This window comes from Microcebus murinus, chromosome 12, assembly GCF_040939455.1.
Source record: "Microcebus murinus isolate Inina chromosome 12, M.murinus_Inina_mat1.0, whole genome shotgun sequence".
Lineage (NCBI taxonomy): Eukaryota > Metazoa > Chordata > Mammalia > Primates > Cheirogaleidae > Microcebus > Microcebus murinus.
Genome location: NC_134115.1, coordinates 70,597,754 through 70,616,480, shown reverse-complemented (window position 1 = coordinate 70,616,480; position 18,727 = coordinate 70,597,754). Strand labels below are relative to the sequence as shown.

The window sequence follows — 18,727 nt, the reverse complement described above, 5'->3', positions numbered from 1 at the left end:
TGGTACTTTGGTTACATAGGAGAAGGTCCTTTATGGATGACATGTCATGATGTCAGCAACTTATTTTCAAATACTTCAGCCAAAACTGAGAGACCAAGAGAGGAAATGACTATAGCAAAATGTTGGCAATTTGTGAATGTAGATGAAGGACGTATGGTTGTTAATTGTTCTAGTCTTTTAATTTTTCTGTAGGTATATACTTTTTCAAAATAAAAAGCTGGGAAAAAATTCTTTGGGAGCATCACTATAGAGTTGCAACTTGTTATTTTGCAAGTACAGATATTAAAATAATTCCTGTCATCTGTTATCACCTAGATTTCATAAAATAAACTATAATGTATAAAAAGTTTTCCCAATTTTCTCATAACTTTTTTCCAGCTTTTTAATTCAGGTATAACTTACATATGGTGAAATGTACATCTTAAGTATATACAAGTTGATTTTTTTCCTCTATATCCATGTAACCACCACCCATATCAAGATGTGGAATATTTTCCTTGTTCCAGAAGGTTTCCCCATGCTGCCTCTCAGACCCCTCTGCCTGACTGTAGTCACTTTAGATTAGTTGCACCTGTTTTTGAATTTTATGTGAAAGGAATCATACATATATAATGTACTCTTTTGTCAGAACTCTTTTGCTCATCAGTATATCTATGTAATTCATTCATGTTGTTGCTTTCTTTTTCCATTGTTCATTCTTTTCTCATTATTGCCTAGTTTTGCAGTATATGAATATACCACAGTCTTATTTATTCTTTGCAGTATTGATAGATATTTGAGTAGTTTCCAGTTTATGGCTGCTGTGAATCAAGATGCTTTGAACTTTCTTACACATCTTTTGGTGGATATGTGGATAGTACTTGGGATGGCTTGTTATACATCTTGTTTAACTTCAGTGGATATTTGCAAAACAGTTTTTCTATGTGATGTACCAGAAATTACATTTTAACAACAGAAAAGTAAGAAGGACGGTCTCAGAATAAAGCATAAAGGATTTTAAGTTGCCAAAGACTATATTGTATAATCCTTACAATCCTCAATTGGAAAACACTGATTTTCATGTAATCAAGTCATTGACAAGTTGGTTCTGACAGTATGTTTAATGAAACTCTTTTTAATTTTTATGTAAAAATTTTTACAACATGATTTTGCTTATATTGTTTTAAATGCTGTATTTTGTGAAGAGAGATATGTCCTTTAACTCTGAACAAGCAGAATAAAGTTTCTGAGTTAGAGATGGTTTATTTAGAGCGCCATTTTTGCTAATGCATGACCCTTACTTGATGGCAGGGAAGAATCACTTTCCTTAAAAACAATAAAAGGGAAGTTACGTAGGTGGTTTTGATGAAGTCCTTATCATTTTGGGGCTGCTAACCCTGTGATATCTTTTTCTGCCTTTGCCTCTTAAAGGCAGGTTCTCAGGTATCTGAGAAGCCAGTGGATAGTTCTTTGAAAGTAATAGTGAGCATTTGCTAACTTGATACCCTATCAAACAAGAAGAAAAAAGAAGATTGTTTGATTAATATTTTGCTGTTATTTTGAGAAAATACTTTTAATGATTCCAAGTTACAAAAGCAAGAATTAGTTTTTAAGATGAAACAAAAACTTACGTGAATTCTTCTAGAGCCAAAAGACATCTTGCCCCCTCCTCCTCTCTGAAAGTAGAAAGTGCTTATCAGTTGGTTACAGGGGTCCTCAAACTTTTTAAACATGGGGCCAGTTCATTGTCCTTCAGACCTTTGGAGGGCCGGACTATAGTTTAAAAAAAACTATGAACAAATTCCTATACACACTGCACATATCTTACTTTGAAGTGAAAAAACAAGTGGGCAAAACCACCCTCATGTGGCCCGCGGGCTGTAGTTTGAGGACGCCTGGTTTAGGAGGTTGAAAAGATAGTGTGAGGTTCCCCGGAGCCTTCATCTTTTTTTGGTCCTTCAAAGTTATACATACAATGTAGTTTAAAGAGTCAAATTTCTACAAAGCTTATAGGGAAAAAATAAGGCTTTTGCCTTCTTTCTGTTCTTCATTTTTTTCTCTAAGAGGAACCACTTTTTCACCCTAATTATTTTGATATTTAACTCCATTTCTTGAAGTAACATGTTCATTTCTGGATTATGGTCACGTATAGGCATTATCTATTGACTTCTTACTTGGAAGGTGAAAAATTACCACCCATCCTCCTAAAACAAACTGTGCTATTGGTTAGATCAATGTTTGGTTTTTACATATTATGACTGTAAATTATATTGATATTTGAGCGTTCTTGTATATTCTGTTTGTATTTCCTTACCTATAAAGCGTTTCGCTTTCTCTTGAGTTGAGTTGGTAAAGATACCAGTTTTTGAGTCCTCTGATATATTGTAGTGGGGGCTGTTCTTTTGAGTCCTGACCTGTTACAGTGGAGTGCTGTCCTTTTTGCCTGCTGTTCGCAGCTGTTGTCCTAGGGTTTCCCTCAGCTCTGCCATGTTGGAATTTTTATCTCTTGTACCCTATATAATTTTCTTTTCCTGTTCTGTTATCTTGGAGCACATCTTCCTGTAGGTTTTTGAGAAAAAATGCATAGGAGGTAAATTTTGGGGGGCAGTAGATGTCTGAAAAGGGTTTTCCTAAAGTCATACTTAATCGGTACCTTGCCTGGGTAGAGAATTGCATGTTTGAATTTTTTTTCTTCAAAATTTCTTTATTTCTTTGTTGTTTTCTAGCTTCTAGGGTGGCTCTTAAAAATATGAAGCAGCCCGGTACGGTTGCTGCTAGTACTAGGTTGTAGTCCTAATACTTTGGGAGGCTCAGGTGGGAGGATTGCTGGAGGTCAGGAGTTCGAGACAAGCTTGAGCAAGAGTGAGACCCCATCTCTACTAAAAATAGAAAAATTAGCTGGGTATGGTGGTGTGTGCTTGTAGTACCAGCTACTGGGGAGGCTGAGGCAGGATCACTTGAGCCTAGAAATTTGAGGTTGCAGTAAGCTATGACGATGCCATGGCACTCTACCCCAGGGTGACACCGTGAGACCCTATCTCAAGGGGGATAAAAAGATATGAAGCCTTTTTGGCTCCTGATTCTTGTTAATTTAACTAAAAACCTATAGGATTTTGTTTGTTTTCTCTCTCTTTCTTTTTTTCCCTCTACTGGGCACTTGCTAAGACTTTTAAAAGTGGAAACTCATATTCTGGTGTTCTGAAAATTTTCTTGAGTTTTCATGATTTCCTCTTTTGTCTTTCAGAAATTTCTTTTATTAATATTTTGATATTGACCCTCATAGGCCAAGCATTTCATTTTTTTAATGTTTTCTCTGCTGTTTTTTCATTTCTGTTTTTTTTAATTCCATTTTCTGGGTGATTTCTTCAATTTTATCTTGAAACCTCACTATAGAGGTTTCTATTTCTGCCATTATATTTTTTCCAGTCTGGTTTATTGAGGTACTATTTCCATAAAGTAAAATGTACCTTTTTAGCACACAGGTTTGCATTTTCTATGATGTGTAACAAAGTACACAAATGTAGCACCTTAAAACAAAGTACACTTATCATGCAGTTTCTGTTGGTCAGGAGCTTAGTTGAGCTTTTCCAGGTCACAGCTTGGTTGTGTCCTCTGCTCAGGGTTTGACAAAGCTACAATCAAGGTGTCGGCCAGGGCTGGGATTTTATGTGTGGATTAGGGTCCTCTTCCAAGTCCTGTTGTTCAAAATTCATTTCTTTGCAGTTGTAGAACTGAGGTTTGCAGCTCCTAGTGGGCACCCTTTTCACAATCAGTTTGTAACGTGGCTTTTTGCTTCTTGGAGGCCAGGAGGGGAGAGTATTTTTCTGACTTCTGTCTCTGATCTCTAGACTTTTTAAAAGAAGAGCTCACTTGATTAAACCTGGCCCTTTTAGTAAATTTCCTTTTTGATTAAAGTGACCTGATTAGGGGCATTTATTACATCTGCAAAATCCCTATACTTTTGCCATTCGGGTTGAGCATCCCAAATCTAAAAATCTGAAATCTGAAGTGCTCTAAAAATCTGAATCTTCTTGAGCACCAACATGATACTCGAAGGAAATGCTTGCTGGGATATTTTGGACTTTAGATTTCTGGATTTAGGATGCTCAGCCAGTATTTAGATGCAAAGAAATCTGATAAAATTTGAAATGCTTTTGGTCCCAAGCATTTCAGATAAGGGATACTCACTTGTATGAATAGAACCATATTAGATATTGAGGATTTTGGGCTGTTGGCTCATATTAAGAGACAGTTAAAAACTGTAGGTGGGTTATTATGTGTGTTACCATAATAGAATCTGGCAGAGCTGTTGTCTTGTGTAACTCTTCATGTCAGTGATTTTAGTCCCGCCTTTTGGATTGGTAAACCCTTCAAAGAAAGATCTTCTAATCTCCTGGCTAGAAACTGAAAGCCAGGCTGCCAGCAACCCAGGAGCCAGGAGGAGGAAGAGGGTTGGACAGCATTCAAGATGTAAGCATTCTTCATCTCCCAGTGTCGGTTGGGTCCCCACTCTCATTTCTGCCTGTCGTGCCCTAGCCCAGAGACTGTTTTACCTTCTCTAGAGCAGAAAAAGGCCCCCTAGTTTTCTGCCAAAGAGGGCAGAGGGTAGAGGAAGCTGCTTGGCTGGGTGGAGGTGGGTGAGGATGTTGGAGGGGTGTTATCTCACTACTGTGTAAGCAGACTGTAAAGTGTTCCTGTGTTTAGCCCTGCTTCCAGGGTTACTTGACGTCACCAATTCCTGAGCCTGATAGGGTATTTTGCTGAATAAGTCAGATTGTATTTTGGCTTTTCCTACTATTGGCTCAGGATTCAGCTTTCTAGGGTATACTACGTCATAACAGTCCATCGCTTTTTGCCTTCTAAAAGTTTGTTGCTCTTACTTCTTAGGTTTGTTTGTTCTCTTTTCCCTCAGGTGGGTACATGCCTTTTGAAACAGACTTGTACTAGCATTCTAATGGTGTTTGGAGAAGGCCTGAAGGAAATGTGTGTGTAGTGCATCACTCCTTTAATGGGGAGTTTAAATGTCCTCTTTACTAGTAACGAACACAACCCCGGCCCACATTTATGGGAACATACTGTATATTAAACCCTGTGATTAAAACTTTATTTTATCTAATCTGTCCAGTGTTTTTATGTGAGGTTAGGAACTATTGTTTTCCTGTTTTATAGATGAGGAAATCAAGGCTTAGAGAGGTTAACTTGTCTACAGTTATGTACCTAGTAAGCACCCAAGCTGGTGTGTTTCAACTAATGCTCTTTTCTCTGCCTTTGCCTGCCCTAAACACATTGGCCCCCCAGAAAGAAACATTCTTCTCTATTTCTTAGCTCAGTAACTGTCATCGTCCAACTCACAGATGCTCTGGTGTTATTATTTCATTACTTCCCATGTCCCACTCCCCACTCACATCATGTCCTGTCAGTTTTACCCTAGATCTGCCCTTGCCACCATGTTCAATGTCCAGTGCCTCCCCTGGTCAGAGCTGAGGCAGGCTCCTGTCATTTCTCATAGGACTGCTGCAGTCATCTTAGTCTCCCAGTTCGCCTCTCCACCTCTGCTCTTACGTTCTGCACACTGCAGCTAATGTGGTCCTTCAAAACACAAGCACATCCAGTCATATACTTTCTTACCAAAAATGGTTTCTCATTGGTTTTATTTTTATTTTATTTTTTTGAGACAGAGTCTCGCTTTGTTGCCCAGGCTGAGTGAGTGCCATGGCGTCAGCCTAGCTCACAGCAACCTCAAACTCCTGGGCTCAAAGCAATCCTGCTGCCTCAGCCTCCTGAGTAGCTGGGACTACAGGTATGTGGCACCATGCCTGGCTAATTTTTTCTATATATATTAGTTGGCCAATTAATTTCTTTCTATTTATAGTAGAGATGGGGTTTTGCTTTTGCTCAGGCTGGTTTCGAACTCCTGACCTTGAGCGATCCACCCGCCTCAGCCTCCCAGAGTGCTAGGATTACAGGCGCGAGCCACTGTGCCTGGCTGATGATTCTCATTGGTTTTAGGAGAAAGATCAAAACCCTTGACGTGGCTAGCATGATCCTGTGTGATCTGGCCTGTGCCTTCCTCACCAATCCTGCAACATTTCCTCCTCTGTTGTCCAGTCTGCAGCCATACTGACTTTTCCATCAGGGCCTCAGATACACCAGGTGCCATTCCAACTCTGGGCCTTTATATGTGCTACTTTTTTATCTGGACAAACCTCCAGCTTCCTTCTTGATGGACTCCTATCATTCATCAGATCTCAACTCAAATGTCAGCTCATCAGAGAAGCTTTTGCTATCCCCAGGATTAGGTTATGTCCTTCCTGCTTGCTTTAATGCTTTTAAAGGTTGCACCTTGTATTTTTCTTTGTAGTAGTTGCTCTTACTGAAGGGGCCATGTCTGTTTTAGTTACTGGTGGGTCCACATCTTTCAACAGTGTTTTGTGCTCAGAATGTGCTAAATTCCTAGCAAAAGGAATGAATGGACTGTGAGGGAATAGCCTCTATGGAGGCATTAGCTCTGAAAGAGCTCTGCTTATTTTAGAACTTTTATGTTGTTATGGGGTGACAATAGAGGGTGGATGGTTGCATTTCATTAGACAGACATATCTCTTATTTGCATACTCGTGACTGAAAATACATACTTGGCAAGACTACTTCTATGTTCTGTTGTCTGTCTTCAGACAGATGATCAACCATCCACCTAAGGGAAGATTATAGGAGAGAAGATCTTTTTTCTCTATTTCTCAATGTTGGTAGTGGTGAATGTCGTGGATATAGCACAGCATTGGGCTCCCAACTATTTTTGCCTCAATTCAATAGTCAAAGCCTTTCTCCCCCAGTGTTCTCTGTTAACATTGGTTCTTTTGGTGGGGGGTGTGATGAAGGGCAGAAACACTCCCGTCATCATGCATACTTTCTTGATTTTGGGACAGGATAATCAGATTTGGGTTTTGTTGTTGTTGTTGTTTTAATAGGGTCTTGCTCTGTCGCTTGGGCTAGAGTGCAGTGGCATTATCATAGGTTACTGCAACCTCAAATTCCTGGGCTCAAGCGATCTTCCTGTCACAGTCTCCTGAGTAGCTGGGGCTACAGGCATGCACTACCATGCCCAGCCAGTTTTTGTATTTTTAGTAGAGATGAGGATCTCGCTCTTGCTCAAGTTGGTGTAGAACTCCTGACCTCCAGCAGTCCTCCTGCCTGGGCCTTCCAAAGTGCTAGGATTATAGGTGTGAGCCACCATGCCTGGCCTCAGATTTTATTTGATATACTTATTTCACTCCTACCAAAAATTGAGCAGCAATCTCTGAATATTAAAGCTCAGGAAGACCTGTAAGGAGTTAGAAACATATGCCAGGAACTCTTCCAGGGATGCTATTCTCTATATTAAAGTTTTCCTTTGCCCTGAGTCACACCTTGGCAGTATCGAAGGTGACAACTGGAATGTGGTCTTTTAGGAACTCAGCTTTATCTTTCTCTATGGAAGAGTTGTTAGTAATTCATTGCTGTTTTTTGGAAGTGTTATCTTAACCTGACTTGCTTATATCTTTCATAATTAAATACCCAGAGCTCAATCAAAAGTAAGTACTTTTTTATAAAAGAAGTTATTTGGTAAGTAAACTAAGGTGTAACATATCCCACTTTATAGAGCAAGAAGTTATTTTTTTTTTTTGTCTTTGCAAAATGAGGTACAAAGAACTTCTTAAAAGAACATCCTCACCCCTGCAAACCTTTATGCTAACCTTAAGAATGTCAGTTGGAGTGCACGCCCTGTCATTCAAATTTAGAATCATGAGGAAAAAAAGAGTGAATTGGAGTTGGGAGGGAAGGGAGTTGGGAAGTTTATTGACTTAGAAATTCTGTTTTCTCAATCTGTTCATCCTCTCTGCTCCCAGTCGTATGACTCATTGCTAGGATTTCTTCAGCAGCTTCTTCCCTCGTCTCTGCTGCTGAGCCTTGCTTCTCTCCAGTCTGTTCGCCATAGTACAGCTTCTCTGGTTTTTCTGGAGCAGTAATGCTGTGTTCCTTTGCCGCTCAACGTTTCCACAGAGTCTTCCCATGGCCTTCAAAGTTGAGACCTTAATTTAGGCCATCAGAGTTTTCATGCCTTCTTTCTGTCTACTTCTCCAGATTCATCTCTGTGTTGCCTGCTATACATTTTATTTTCCAGCCATATTCCACTTGTTTTAGTTGCTGAAGTCAGTGTAATTTTTGCACATTTTGTCCATTCTTCAAAGAATACCACCTTCCCACCCCTTCCTAGCCAAGTCCAGTATCATGGTCTGTACACAGAGTACTCCTCCTGGAAAGCGTTACTGAAGCACTCTTAGCGAGGTAAGAAGTCCTTGCTGTGTTTCCCTGTAGCATCTTGCACTTCTCCTGTTGGAACTTAGTATACAGTTCACAAATGTATGTTTAATTCATTTTCTCTCCCACTAGTTGGTGAGCGTTCTGAAGATAGGAACTACATCTAACTGTTTACTGCTGTTTTATCATTCCTAACACAGCATTTGGCACAAAGAAAATGCTCAGTGAAAATTTGATGATTAGTAGGTTAGTGCAACCAAAAGCAGATCAATTGAAAAGGACTTTTGCAATATAACTTTGAGACTCATGAGAGAATGTGACATAGTAAATCCCTGTCATAGAACTTTATTCCAAATTTATTGGGAGGGAAGGGATATGCATAATAATGGTGGGTCATGAGGGTTTGTTCCTGTGTGCTGGTGTAGGTGTAGGAAATACTCAACTCTGTGGAACTAAGTAAGTTAAATGGTCAGTTAAAACTTTTTATTTTTTAGACATCCAGAATTTATTCTATGTCTCTGGAGGGTTGCAGTCAATAAGCCTTGAGTTGTTAAACTCAGAAAAGATTGAAACATTTATATGGAGATAGGGGTTGGGGGATAAAAATGAATTTGTAAATAACTCCTTGAAACTTTGGGGAAAGCAGATCCTGAAACATTTTCCAGGGGCAAGTCAGTAAGAGACTACACTGCACAATCCCCATTGCTCTGAAAGGAGGTATATAATGTTAATAGTCCTCTATTAACTGTTTTCTAAGCTTATTTCAGTTTGTTTTCTTTCTCCTGAGCGCTTTTGGAGGCTTTCTTGGCCTAGAGGCAGAATTGAATAATAGGTATGAATTTCAAGGTTATAGCTAAGCTCACTTGTCAGCAGAATGCAGTCACTCAGGAGGTGAACCACAGTCTAAATCTTACTTCCTGCATCTTTGCCCTCAGGCAGAAATTTTCATTCATACTTTAGAGGAAATGAATAGTTATAGATTCAAACTTGCAGATGTCTTAGAAATTTAAGAAGATGTTAGAGGATAAATTAAGAAACCTATTGGATGTTGGAAAGTGCTGTGTACCATTGGCCAGCTTTTGGCTGCAGATTCTTTAGGCCTTTCCCAAATTTAATGCTACCTAAAATTCATATTCTGAGATGGGTTATAGCCAACTTTGCCTGTACATAAATGTAAAAATAAAAACTTGGGTGAGACTGTGAAAAATAGATACACAGAGCAATGGTTCTGGTGGGGTGAGGGCTGATTTTTTTTTCTTTTCAGACATTTGGCCATGTCTGGAGACATTTTGATTGTCTTAGATGGATAGAGGCCAGGGATGCTGCTAAACACCTTATAATAAAATGTCAATAGTGCCATGATTGACACACTGATTTGATGTAGATAGGTAGATTGATATTAATGCATATAAACATACATGTGTATATATCTTTTGTTTTTGGACATTTTTTTCAGAACATGAAAATATTTAAGGAAACAAAATTCATTCCAATTCTTAGATCTGTCAGCATCTTTCAAAATGGTGAGTTTAGTCATGACACATATAAACTGTTTCAAAGCCTCAGGGGCCACACCAGGAAGATTACCTATTTTTCAAAGTTGTTTCTTTGAAAGTAAAGTTGCGCTAGATAGAGGGAGGCTTAGGACACCATCCTTGAAAGAGCCTTGACGTAACTGAGCACCTTGAATGTAATCTCTTTTCTGGACTGTTTTACCAGTATCCGTCTTGACCAGGCGTCCTCAAACTACGGCCTGTGGACCACATGCAGGTGTTTTTGCCCATTTGTTTTTTTACTTCAAAATAAGATATGTGCAGTGTGCATAGGAATTTGTTCATAGTTTTGTTTAAACTATAGTCCGGCCCTCCAATGGTTTGAGGGACAGTGAACTGGCCCTCTGTTTAACAAGTTTGAGGACCCCTGCTCTTGACACTGAAGTATTTTTTACGTAATGCTAAAAGGTTAGTCTTTAATTTATCTCAGCCTCCTAAATATTTGCATGAACTGAAAACCAAGAAAACAAAAGGAATAAGGGAAGTGGCATGATTGTGGAATTGCATTGAGGTTCAGATTATTTGCTTTATGAGTTTTTAGGTGATTCTATTGAAAGCTTTTTGCCCATGTTTTATTTCTACAACTGCCAGATGTCCCGTGAAGTTTTGGAAGACTTTATATTCTATTTTAGCTCCATTTCTAATGAAAAAGTTGAGTCATTTGTTTATAATAACAAATAGTTGGTGATTGGTATGAAAATAAAATTAGCTTTATTTGACTGCAATAAAAAATCTAAGGAGGGCCGGGCGCGGTGGCTCACGCCTGTAATCCTAGCACTCTGGGAGGCCGAGGCGGGCGGATTGCTCGAGGTCAGGAGTTCGAAACCAGCCTGAGCAAGAGCGAGACCCCGTCTCTACTATAAAATAGAAAGAAATTAATTGGCCAACTAATATATATACAAAAAATTAGCCGGGCATGGTGGCGAATGCCTGTAGTCCCAGCTACTCGGGAGGCTGAGGCAGGAGGATTGCTTGAGCCAGGAGTTTGAGGTTGCTATGAGCTAGGCTGACGCCATGGCACTCACTCTAGCCTGGGCAACAAAGCGAGACTCTGTCTCAAAAAAAAAAAAAAAAAAATCTAAGGAGGAACAACACAATCCAGTGACATGAGTACAAATTAATATAACTGGAAGATGTTGAAATTGTTTTGAAAAAATGTATGCGTTGTAAAGTCATATTTTTCTATATTTCTAATTTATAGTATTGTGAAGGAGTAATATCACTTCTGTCTAAAAGGATGGTAATAAACTATGCTTTATATCTGCATCATTTAAGATAGGTTAGGCTACATATAACCAAAAAACAAACAAACAAAAGCCCCCACCAGCAATAGTATGCAAAGTAACCATGACTTAAATGAGCTATAAGTGTATTTCTTGTTTGGGTAAAAAAAGTTTATAAGTAGGCAAGGCAGGGCTCATGTGACTATTCCACAAACAAATGGGCTCAGCCTCCCTCCACCTGATGTACTTCCAGCCTTGGTGTGAGATCTTTCTGTCTAAGATGGGTGCTTAAGCTTGTGTTCATTGAAAAATTCTGACCTGGCCATTTGAATGCCAACACAGGTATAAACCTGTCGGGTGACTTAGCTCAGGCATGTGACTAATGTAGCAAAGGCAAGCTAGCTACTATAGTCCCGAGATAAGCACCTCATGTATGCAGCAGACCACCTCCATCCAGCCCAGATATTACCTACCAATTAGCAACATTCACTAAGCTTGTCAGATGTGGATCAAAAACAGTACGACTTGATGAAAAGACCTACTCCATTTCTCCTGCCCTGAACCACATCTCTCAGAGCTTAGACTCTCTGTTGGATCAAACTTCCCATTTTGTAATAAAATGTATACACTTAGCATTTAATCTTTGGTCTCTTAGTGTTTTTTTTTTACACTTACTTCTCATTAGCCAAAACTTAGTCCACATGGTCATATGTAGGGAGTCTGGAGAAATCGTCTTTTGGATGGGAGACGATAGATCCAGCAAAAAACTGGAGTTCTTGTTACTAAGGATTGACAACTAGCAGACTTTGAAACAATACTCAGTGAAAAATATTAGGAAAAAATAGTAACTATATAATCTCCAGGTCCTTAAAAATTATAAAAATAAGATACTGTTGTATGGTAATTAACTAATTATTCCATCTTTTCCTTTCTTAGGACTTTTCGTGACATTTCTGAAGATCTGAAATCTTCTGTAGACTGACATGGTTTCCACTGCAATGATTTTTCTAGGAATTTCAACTTTGACAAAAGTGAGTTCAACTCAGCTGTGGCTTCCTGCCCTGTCAGCTGTGCCTAGCAAGTAGAGCCCAGGAAAGAAGCAGAAGCCTCCTGGCCTTATATACACAATGCCTGGACAAGAGAGAACTTACTGTGGGCTGCTTTGCATTTTAAAACACTGCTTGAGAGTTCAGAAATGTGGTTTGCTCACTTAACTGTTGCTAAGATGGCTTGAAATATTTCAGTTTATACACTGGTACCATGGCTTAAAAATTTCCCACTTTGGTTATATCTATTATTATAATGTGTATTTATAAAGTTATTTTAAGAACTCTAAACTACCTGCTGTCAAAGAATATACAGTGTAATTTTCTCTTACTTTAAGAAATCTATTCTTAAACTTTTCTAAGACAGTCACTTTTCAGCAAAGATGGCTTTCACTTTGAATGTGTAGTTGCGTGAGCAGGAAAAATCAATCTCTGTCCCTCTTGCACAATGTATCGTCCCCTCTTTAAGAAAGAATAAATCTTAAGTGTAAGGGTGGGGTGGCTTATTTGATGTTCAGTTGTAGGTTGAAACCATAGGAGACACAAAGACTGAAGCTCTTCCCCTTCCTTCTCTCTCCATGCCCATTATACTATTGCCGAAATTCTAAAACTTGCCTGACCACATTGAAGTAAAATACTTAATTAAGCTGCTATGAATGGTAAAAATATGATAGAATTCATGCTATCATTAAGTTTTTTCTTTCCAAATGTTTTAAGTGAAAAATCTCAGGTGTAGCAATACTTTGATTTGTTAAATATATCCCTGTTTCATTATTTGGAACTCTGCCAATTATTAGTAGAATTTTATATTTATATAGTGTTTTTTTATATCATTTAGCACAGTGCCTTGCACAAATGACTCTCGATGAATGCCTGTTGAACTGAATTGCAACTTTTAAGTATCGCAGATATCACAATGAAAAGCTTAGTGCTTTACATTTTACAAAGTCCTTTTGCACATATTATTTCACAGCCACTTTCCATGAGCTTTCATATAGCTTTATATAATTTTATAGTGGTTTCACACCAGTAGAGAAGCTAAGGCTTAGAAAAGTGACCAACTCGAAGTCATAAAGTTTAGTAAAATTTGGCCTCAGATCTTTGGCTCCATAGTCAGTCAACTCTGCTGTACTATAGAGTATTTCTTCTAACCTCTGGAGCAGTTTTCACAATGCTGTAAGGTAGAATAGATGTTGCTCTCCATTTTTTGTGAATGAAGATTTGTCCTGCAGTTCATGACATGGCCGGGACTGGAACCCAGCTCTTAGCTGTGCCCTTTCTACTGTTTAAAACAATCAATAGGCCCTTCCTTTGGCTCCTGTGGGAATATGGAGGATAAAAGGGTTCATAAATATTTAAAGGTAGACATAATTTCTTCTAAAACATTTTTTCACTAAGAAGTTAATGATAAGTAGCTTAAATTTATTCTTGTACTAAAGAAAAGCCCCATCTAGAAAAGGCTACCATGAGGTTTTTGGACTATTTTTTATGTGGTAGACTACATGCAGATCTCATTTCTATTATGACTCCTTCAACGATTATAATCTGCTATTCCACCAAGCTTTAGATTTGGTCAGTAAGTAATTCATTCTCCTGTTTAATCAATTATTCAGTTTTTCATTCATTCAATAAAACATTTCTTGAGAGTTTGCTAAACTGTAGGCTCCATGTAAGGGACTGTACAGGGTGCTGGAGATAACTCATAAGAAGGCTGCTCCTTAAATCTTAGCCAGATCATGTGTCATACTAAATTAAAATATTTGCATTAAAAGGTTAAAAAGAAATCAGATTTGTTTTTGTTAATTTATGCTGGTAAATTTATAGCTGTCATTAGCACATACTGAAAAGAGGCAAATGTTATACACAGTGATTTGGTGTATATGTACAAAGTGCTTTTAGCTATATAAAGTGACATCACAAAACACTAAACGAGCTAATATTTAGCTGTTGCTGACATAGTTATTAGTATGAATATCATGTTCTTAGAGGGGAACTCTGATCTGTAGGAGAATAGCTTAGAGCTACCAAAATTAGCAGGTGATATAATATCACTCTGAAATACCAGGAGCAGAGGTGCCCCAGAGTGCTACCCAGTCCTGATCAGGAAACTTAAACCGCTCCATTGCTACAGCAATAGCATAAGAACTAGGAAGATCTTCCAGTTAGGGGAGGTCTTCTTGGAACTCGCAGAACCAGAGAGAATCACCATGCTTCCTCAGATACAGTGAAGAGGTTTTACAGAATTCTTCACAGGGGGTAGAGATGAAGTGGTATGAAAAGGCAGGAATTTTAAGTTGAAGTCTCAAAGATAAGCTACCCTTAGAATCTCAGTCAGAATTTGATCCAGAAAGAGGAAGTTTCTCTTGGAACAAATAATCCATGGGTAAAGTAGAAGTAGTCTTAATAAAAACCGACTATAGAAATCTGTCATAATACCTTGCATTTTATAGATTTACTAATGATTAAGACCAGCCTGTGCAACATAGACTCCATCTCTACAAAAAATAGAAAAATTAGGTGTGATGGCACACACCTGAAGTCCCAGCTACTTGGGAGGCTGATGTGGGAGGATTGCTTTAGCCCAGGAGTTTGAGGCTGCAGGGAGCTATGATCACACAACTGCACTCCAGCCTGGGTGATAGAGCAAGACTCTGTCTCTAAAATAAATAAATAAAGATTAGTTTCAAGTTTACATTCACTCTTCATTTGTAAACTGAATGGGCGGAGGGAGGAAAGAAGATAAAAGTTTTCCACACAGATAAACTCCTTTTGTTTTGAGAGAGTAGGTGGCATGGGATCTTGAGCATAGATTCCATGTCATTATGAGCCCTGCTTGAGTTCCAAAATTCCTATTACTTTCTGTTCCCGGAAGTGGTCTCTGTCAGACTGCCTCAGATACCAGTCTTAGTGATTGTTAAAATTGCAGGGGTTCCCAACACTCTTTGATGAGAGATGGTTAGCTGGCCGAACTTTTCCTTGACTTCTGAGTCTAGTGTGGGTTGACTTGGACAGTGAGAAGATAACCAAGGCGTGTGACATGGAGACCCTGTATTTAAACAAACTGTGTAGGCTTTGGGAATGTAGCTGCTTATTCCAGTTAAAGGGCCACTAAGTGAACACATTGTGACCTGTCCTAGTACCTCTACTTCCCATTTTGGTTATATTAGTGCCTCAGGAATGTGTCAGGCCTTGAGAAGTTAGATGAGGGCAAAGTAATTTAGGTGAGCTATCCAGAGCTTTCAAACCTCAGTGTTTATAGGAAAAAGCCCTCAGGGCTTCTCATACTCAGGCCTTGATCTTGCTGTCTGCTTTGAGGGGCCTCCCAACACCCTTACAAGAGACTTATAGTAGGTCTTTGAGGGTGGAAATAGCCTTAGGTAACATAACTTCAAATGTTCCAGCTAAAAGCAAATACTTTTTATTTTTATCATATCTTTACACATTTTGCCATCAAACTATATTTGTTTTATTAACTTACTGATTATTGAGAATGTACAAAAAAATACACGATATCTGAAGCCACTGAGCAGTCATGTTTTGATTATTTAAAAATAGAATTATAAATCAAGATGTGCTATATACTAAAGTCTCATTCTGTGCTAGAATGGGCCATATATAATTAGGTGATACTGTCATTTTCTAGAGAATAAAACAAATTCGTAAGTTAAAGTGTCTTGTCTGAAACACAGCCAGTTAGTAACAATTCAGAGTAAAATACTTCTTTTTTCTCTGTCCATAGTTCTACTTCTCTTCCCTTTTACTCAAAGTTGAGCAGCTTTTGGCAAAATGTGTTCCTTACAGCAGTGGTTCCAAGAGATGTTAATAGATGTTGTAAGAGAAAAAAAGTATGCATGGGGGAGGGGATTCCATGATCAATTAAAATTGAGGAATGCTGAGTTTATTTTCTTTCCATAGGACTTCTAAGAGTTTTTAGCATGTCGTTATACATTGTGAAATTGTAAGAGGAGACAAAGACTGTTTGACCTTATACTGCACACACCTGCTTCCATTTCTCCGAGCATCCACAGGTCCTTTGGGAAACATGGCTCTCAATCAAGTGTACTACTTTTTTAGAAGACATCCCTAATGGAAATACGGAATGGCAACTCTTACTGGGGTACCATGTAATGTGTAATAAATCCTGAAATTTAGGGAGATACCAGAAAGAAAGCATATTTGCCATTCAGAGCTATACTTAAGGTATAGAGATTCTTTTCCACCTATGGTGTGTACAATCAGTATTTGTGTTTAATTTTGCTAGTTTTTCAAGGATCAATTAATGTGCAAATACAGTGGTTATATATTGATATTACACTTTAATAATGCTTTTGTATGGCACTTTATAGTTTTCAGACACCTTTAGTAACACCTGTGAGACAGGCAGTATTATCCTCATTGTACAGATGAGGCACTGGAGGCTTTGAAAGGTTTTTTTGTGATTTCCCCCTAAGTTTATACCACGAAACAATGGAGCCAGAACTCAATGGCAGAAATTCTGACTCCAAGTCCACAGTTCTTTCCTCCACTTTCTTACTTTTCTTCCAGCTTTATGTTTTACAATGAAAAGTATGAAAACAAATTCTAAAGTAACACCATTTTGGCTTATTAAATACCATTTTTTATTGTGGTGACCCAGAAAGTGTAACTATTATTGTACCTATCTCAAAGAAAACCCTTCTTTGTTCTTTGCAGTGCCACTTATTTAGGTAACCGAAGTGTATTTCAAATGCCATTTGATTTTGAACCAAATTGGATATATAGTTGTAATTGTTGTTTATGTAATTCTTTGAAAATATATCATCTTTGCATTCCCAGGCAAAGGAGAGATCTGGTTTGACAGTAAAAAAGAATATTCAAATATAACAATAAATATTCTCACACAAATGCTGTTTCTTAGCTTTAACTTGCTTTGACATTCTGATGTATCTTCTTTGTAAATGTAAAATATTTATATTTTGAAATAAAATTGCTAGTGTTGGATGAATCATGTGGTAAAGAGTCTCCTATCTGTTGAGAAACTTGATCTTTATATTAATAGAAGCAAAACTTTCATGAATACATACATCTCTCTCTTAAGTTTTATATCTTGCCTTTTCCTTTGGCACCAGTGCTAACACTGGATTATTATGAAATACAGTCACCTTCAAAAATGGAAGGTGTGTCAGGGGAGTGGATGCTGGGTGAAGTCCCCTCATCGCACTGAGGAAGGTGGCCTTGTTGTAGGTAAGGAAGTGGTGAGGTGGGTGGCTCAGGAGTAAGAATTGGAAGAAAAGAAAGTTGGATTAAGGACCTGCACTTCTTGAATGGACAAAAGCCACCTAAGCTTGGCTATCTACAATGTCAAAGACACCTGTCCAGCACTGGTAGAGGAAGCTGAACTGACAAGTGGAAGCACTGGACAGCACATTTCAGCAGTGCTCGGGAAAGAGCTTTCTGCCACCCCACTTGGATGGTATCCTGCTGATCAATATGACATTATGGAAGGAGAAATGATCCAGGCCCAGGTGTAAGGGTGGACTAGCCAGCCTGAAATTCTTTTTCTACTGATAGGTTCTCATTGGCGGATATGGTAGTTCACAAAGCATTTCTTCATGCTTCTCAGTCTATTGCTTAAACGTAGAACTCCTTCACAGAGTGCATCCTTCAGACACCTTTTGGCTTTGCTCCTGGAAACCTTAGGGCAGGGGTGGGGAACCTGCGGCCTCAAGGCCACATCTGGCCCTCCAGATCCCCAATTGCGGGCCCTTGGTCAAATCCAAACTTCACAGAACAAATCCTTTTAATAAAGGTACCCAAACTTCACAGAACAATTACCTTTATTAAAAGGATTTGTTCTGTAAAGTTTGGATTCAATGAAAAGGCTGCACTCAAGGATCCAGAAGGCTGCAAGTGACCCCAAGGATTCGGGTAAGTAAAGAGTGTCCCGCTTTGCCTGCTATCCTGGGGCTCTGTGTAAGCTCAGAGTTGTGCTTACAGATTGATTCTTATCCGCCTTCTTAAGTGAATCCAGTCAGAAATACCCACTAATTATCTTTTCATGCTCTGAACAGTTAAGAAACTTCTCTGTGCCTGGCACTAGGGAAAAAGTCACTTTGGTTTTAAAAAGTAATAGTGTTGAAAAGTAGAGGAAACCTTTCATGTTGTATTTAATTTCCTTTTGAAGAATCAAAACAGTAAACAGGCTAAACAGTATCCTGAAACATACACTGTCTTCTTCTCGAGTGCCCAGATGCTCTTTAAGTGACTGCATTTCCAAATGTTTCACCTTCAACCCCACTGAAAGTGTGAGAAATATATGATCCAAAAATGAGGGTGGAGGGGAAATGGGATCTTCTGGAGAAGCCCCAGAAAGAGGATTACCAGTCCCAGGGTAAAGGTCCCGGCCCGCAGACGACTCTGGTTCTGCTCTACCAGTTTCAACCTCAGCGCAGCTTCCAGAAATCCTTGCGGGATTTCAGAATTGATTTAGGACGAGTCACCTATCGGGAGGACGGGAAGCTTTACTGGGACGGTCGTCCTCGTCAAGGTAAGAAGCTAAGTGGCCACAGGAGGCCCGCAGGTGTTTTGTTTCTCCTTGCCAGCCAGGCGCGAAGTGCTTGGATCCCACCCAAAAGCACACTCTGGAGAGAGA

At 38.9% G+C, this 18,727-nt stretch overlaps 1 protein-coding gene across 4 annotated transcripts in view; it reads left to right on the top strand.

Annotated features, from left to right (window-relative positions):
- Nucleotides 1–17,092, top strand: part of TMEM245 (transmembrane protein 245) — a 95,575-nt gene extending 78,483 nt beyond the window's left edge. For 2 of the 4 annotated variants that reach the window (XM_012736768.2, XM_012736765.2), the window contains one exon: nt 11,987–17,092. In XM_012736768.2, the coding sequence (XP_012592222.1) occupies nt 11,987–12,032 (46 nt within the window). In that variant the 3' untranslated portion in view covers nt 12,033–17,092. Of the gene's footprint in view, nt 1–9,730; nt 9,798–11,986 lie in introns of all 4 variants that reach the window. The other 2 variants (XR_001146717.2, XM_012736767.2) reach the window with 2 other exon arrangements.
- The last annotated feature ends 1,635 nt before the right edge of the window (nt 17,093–18,727 follow it).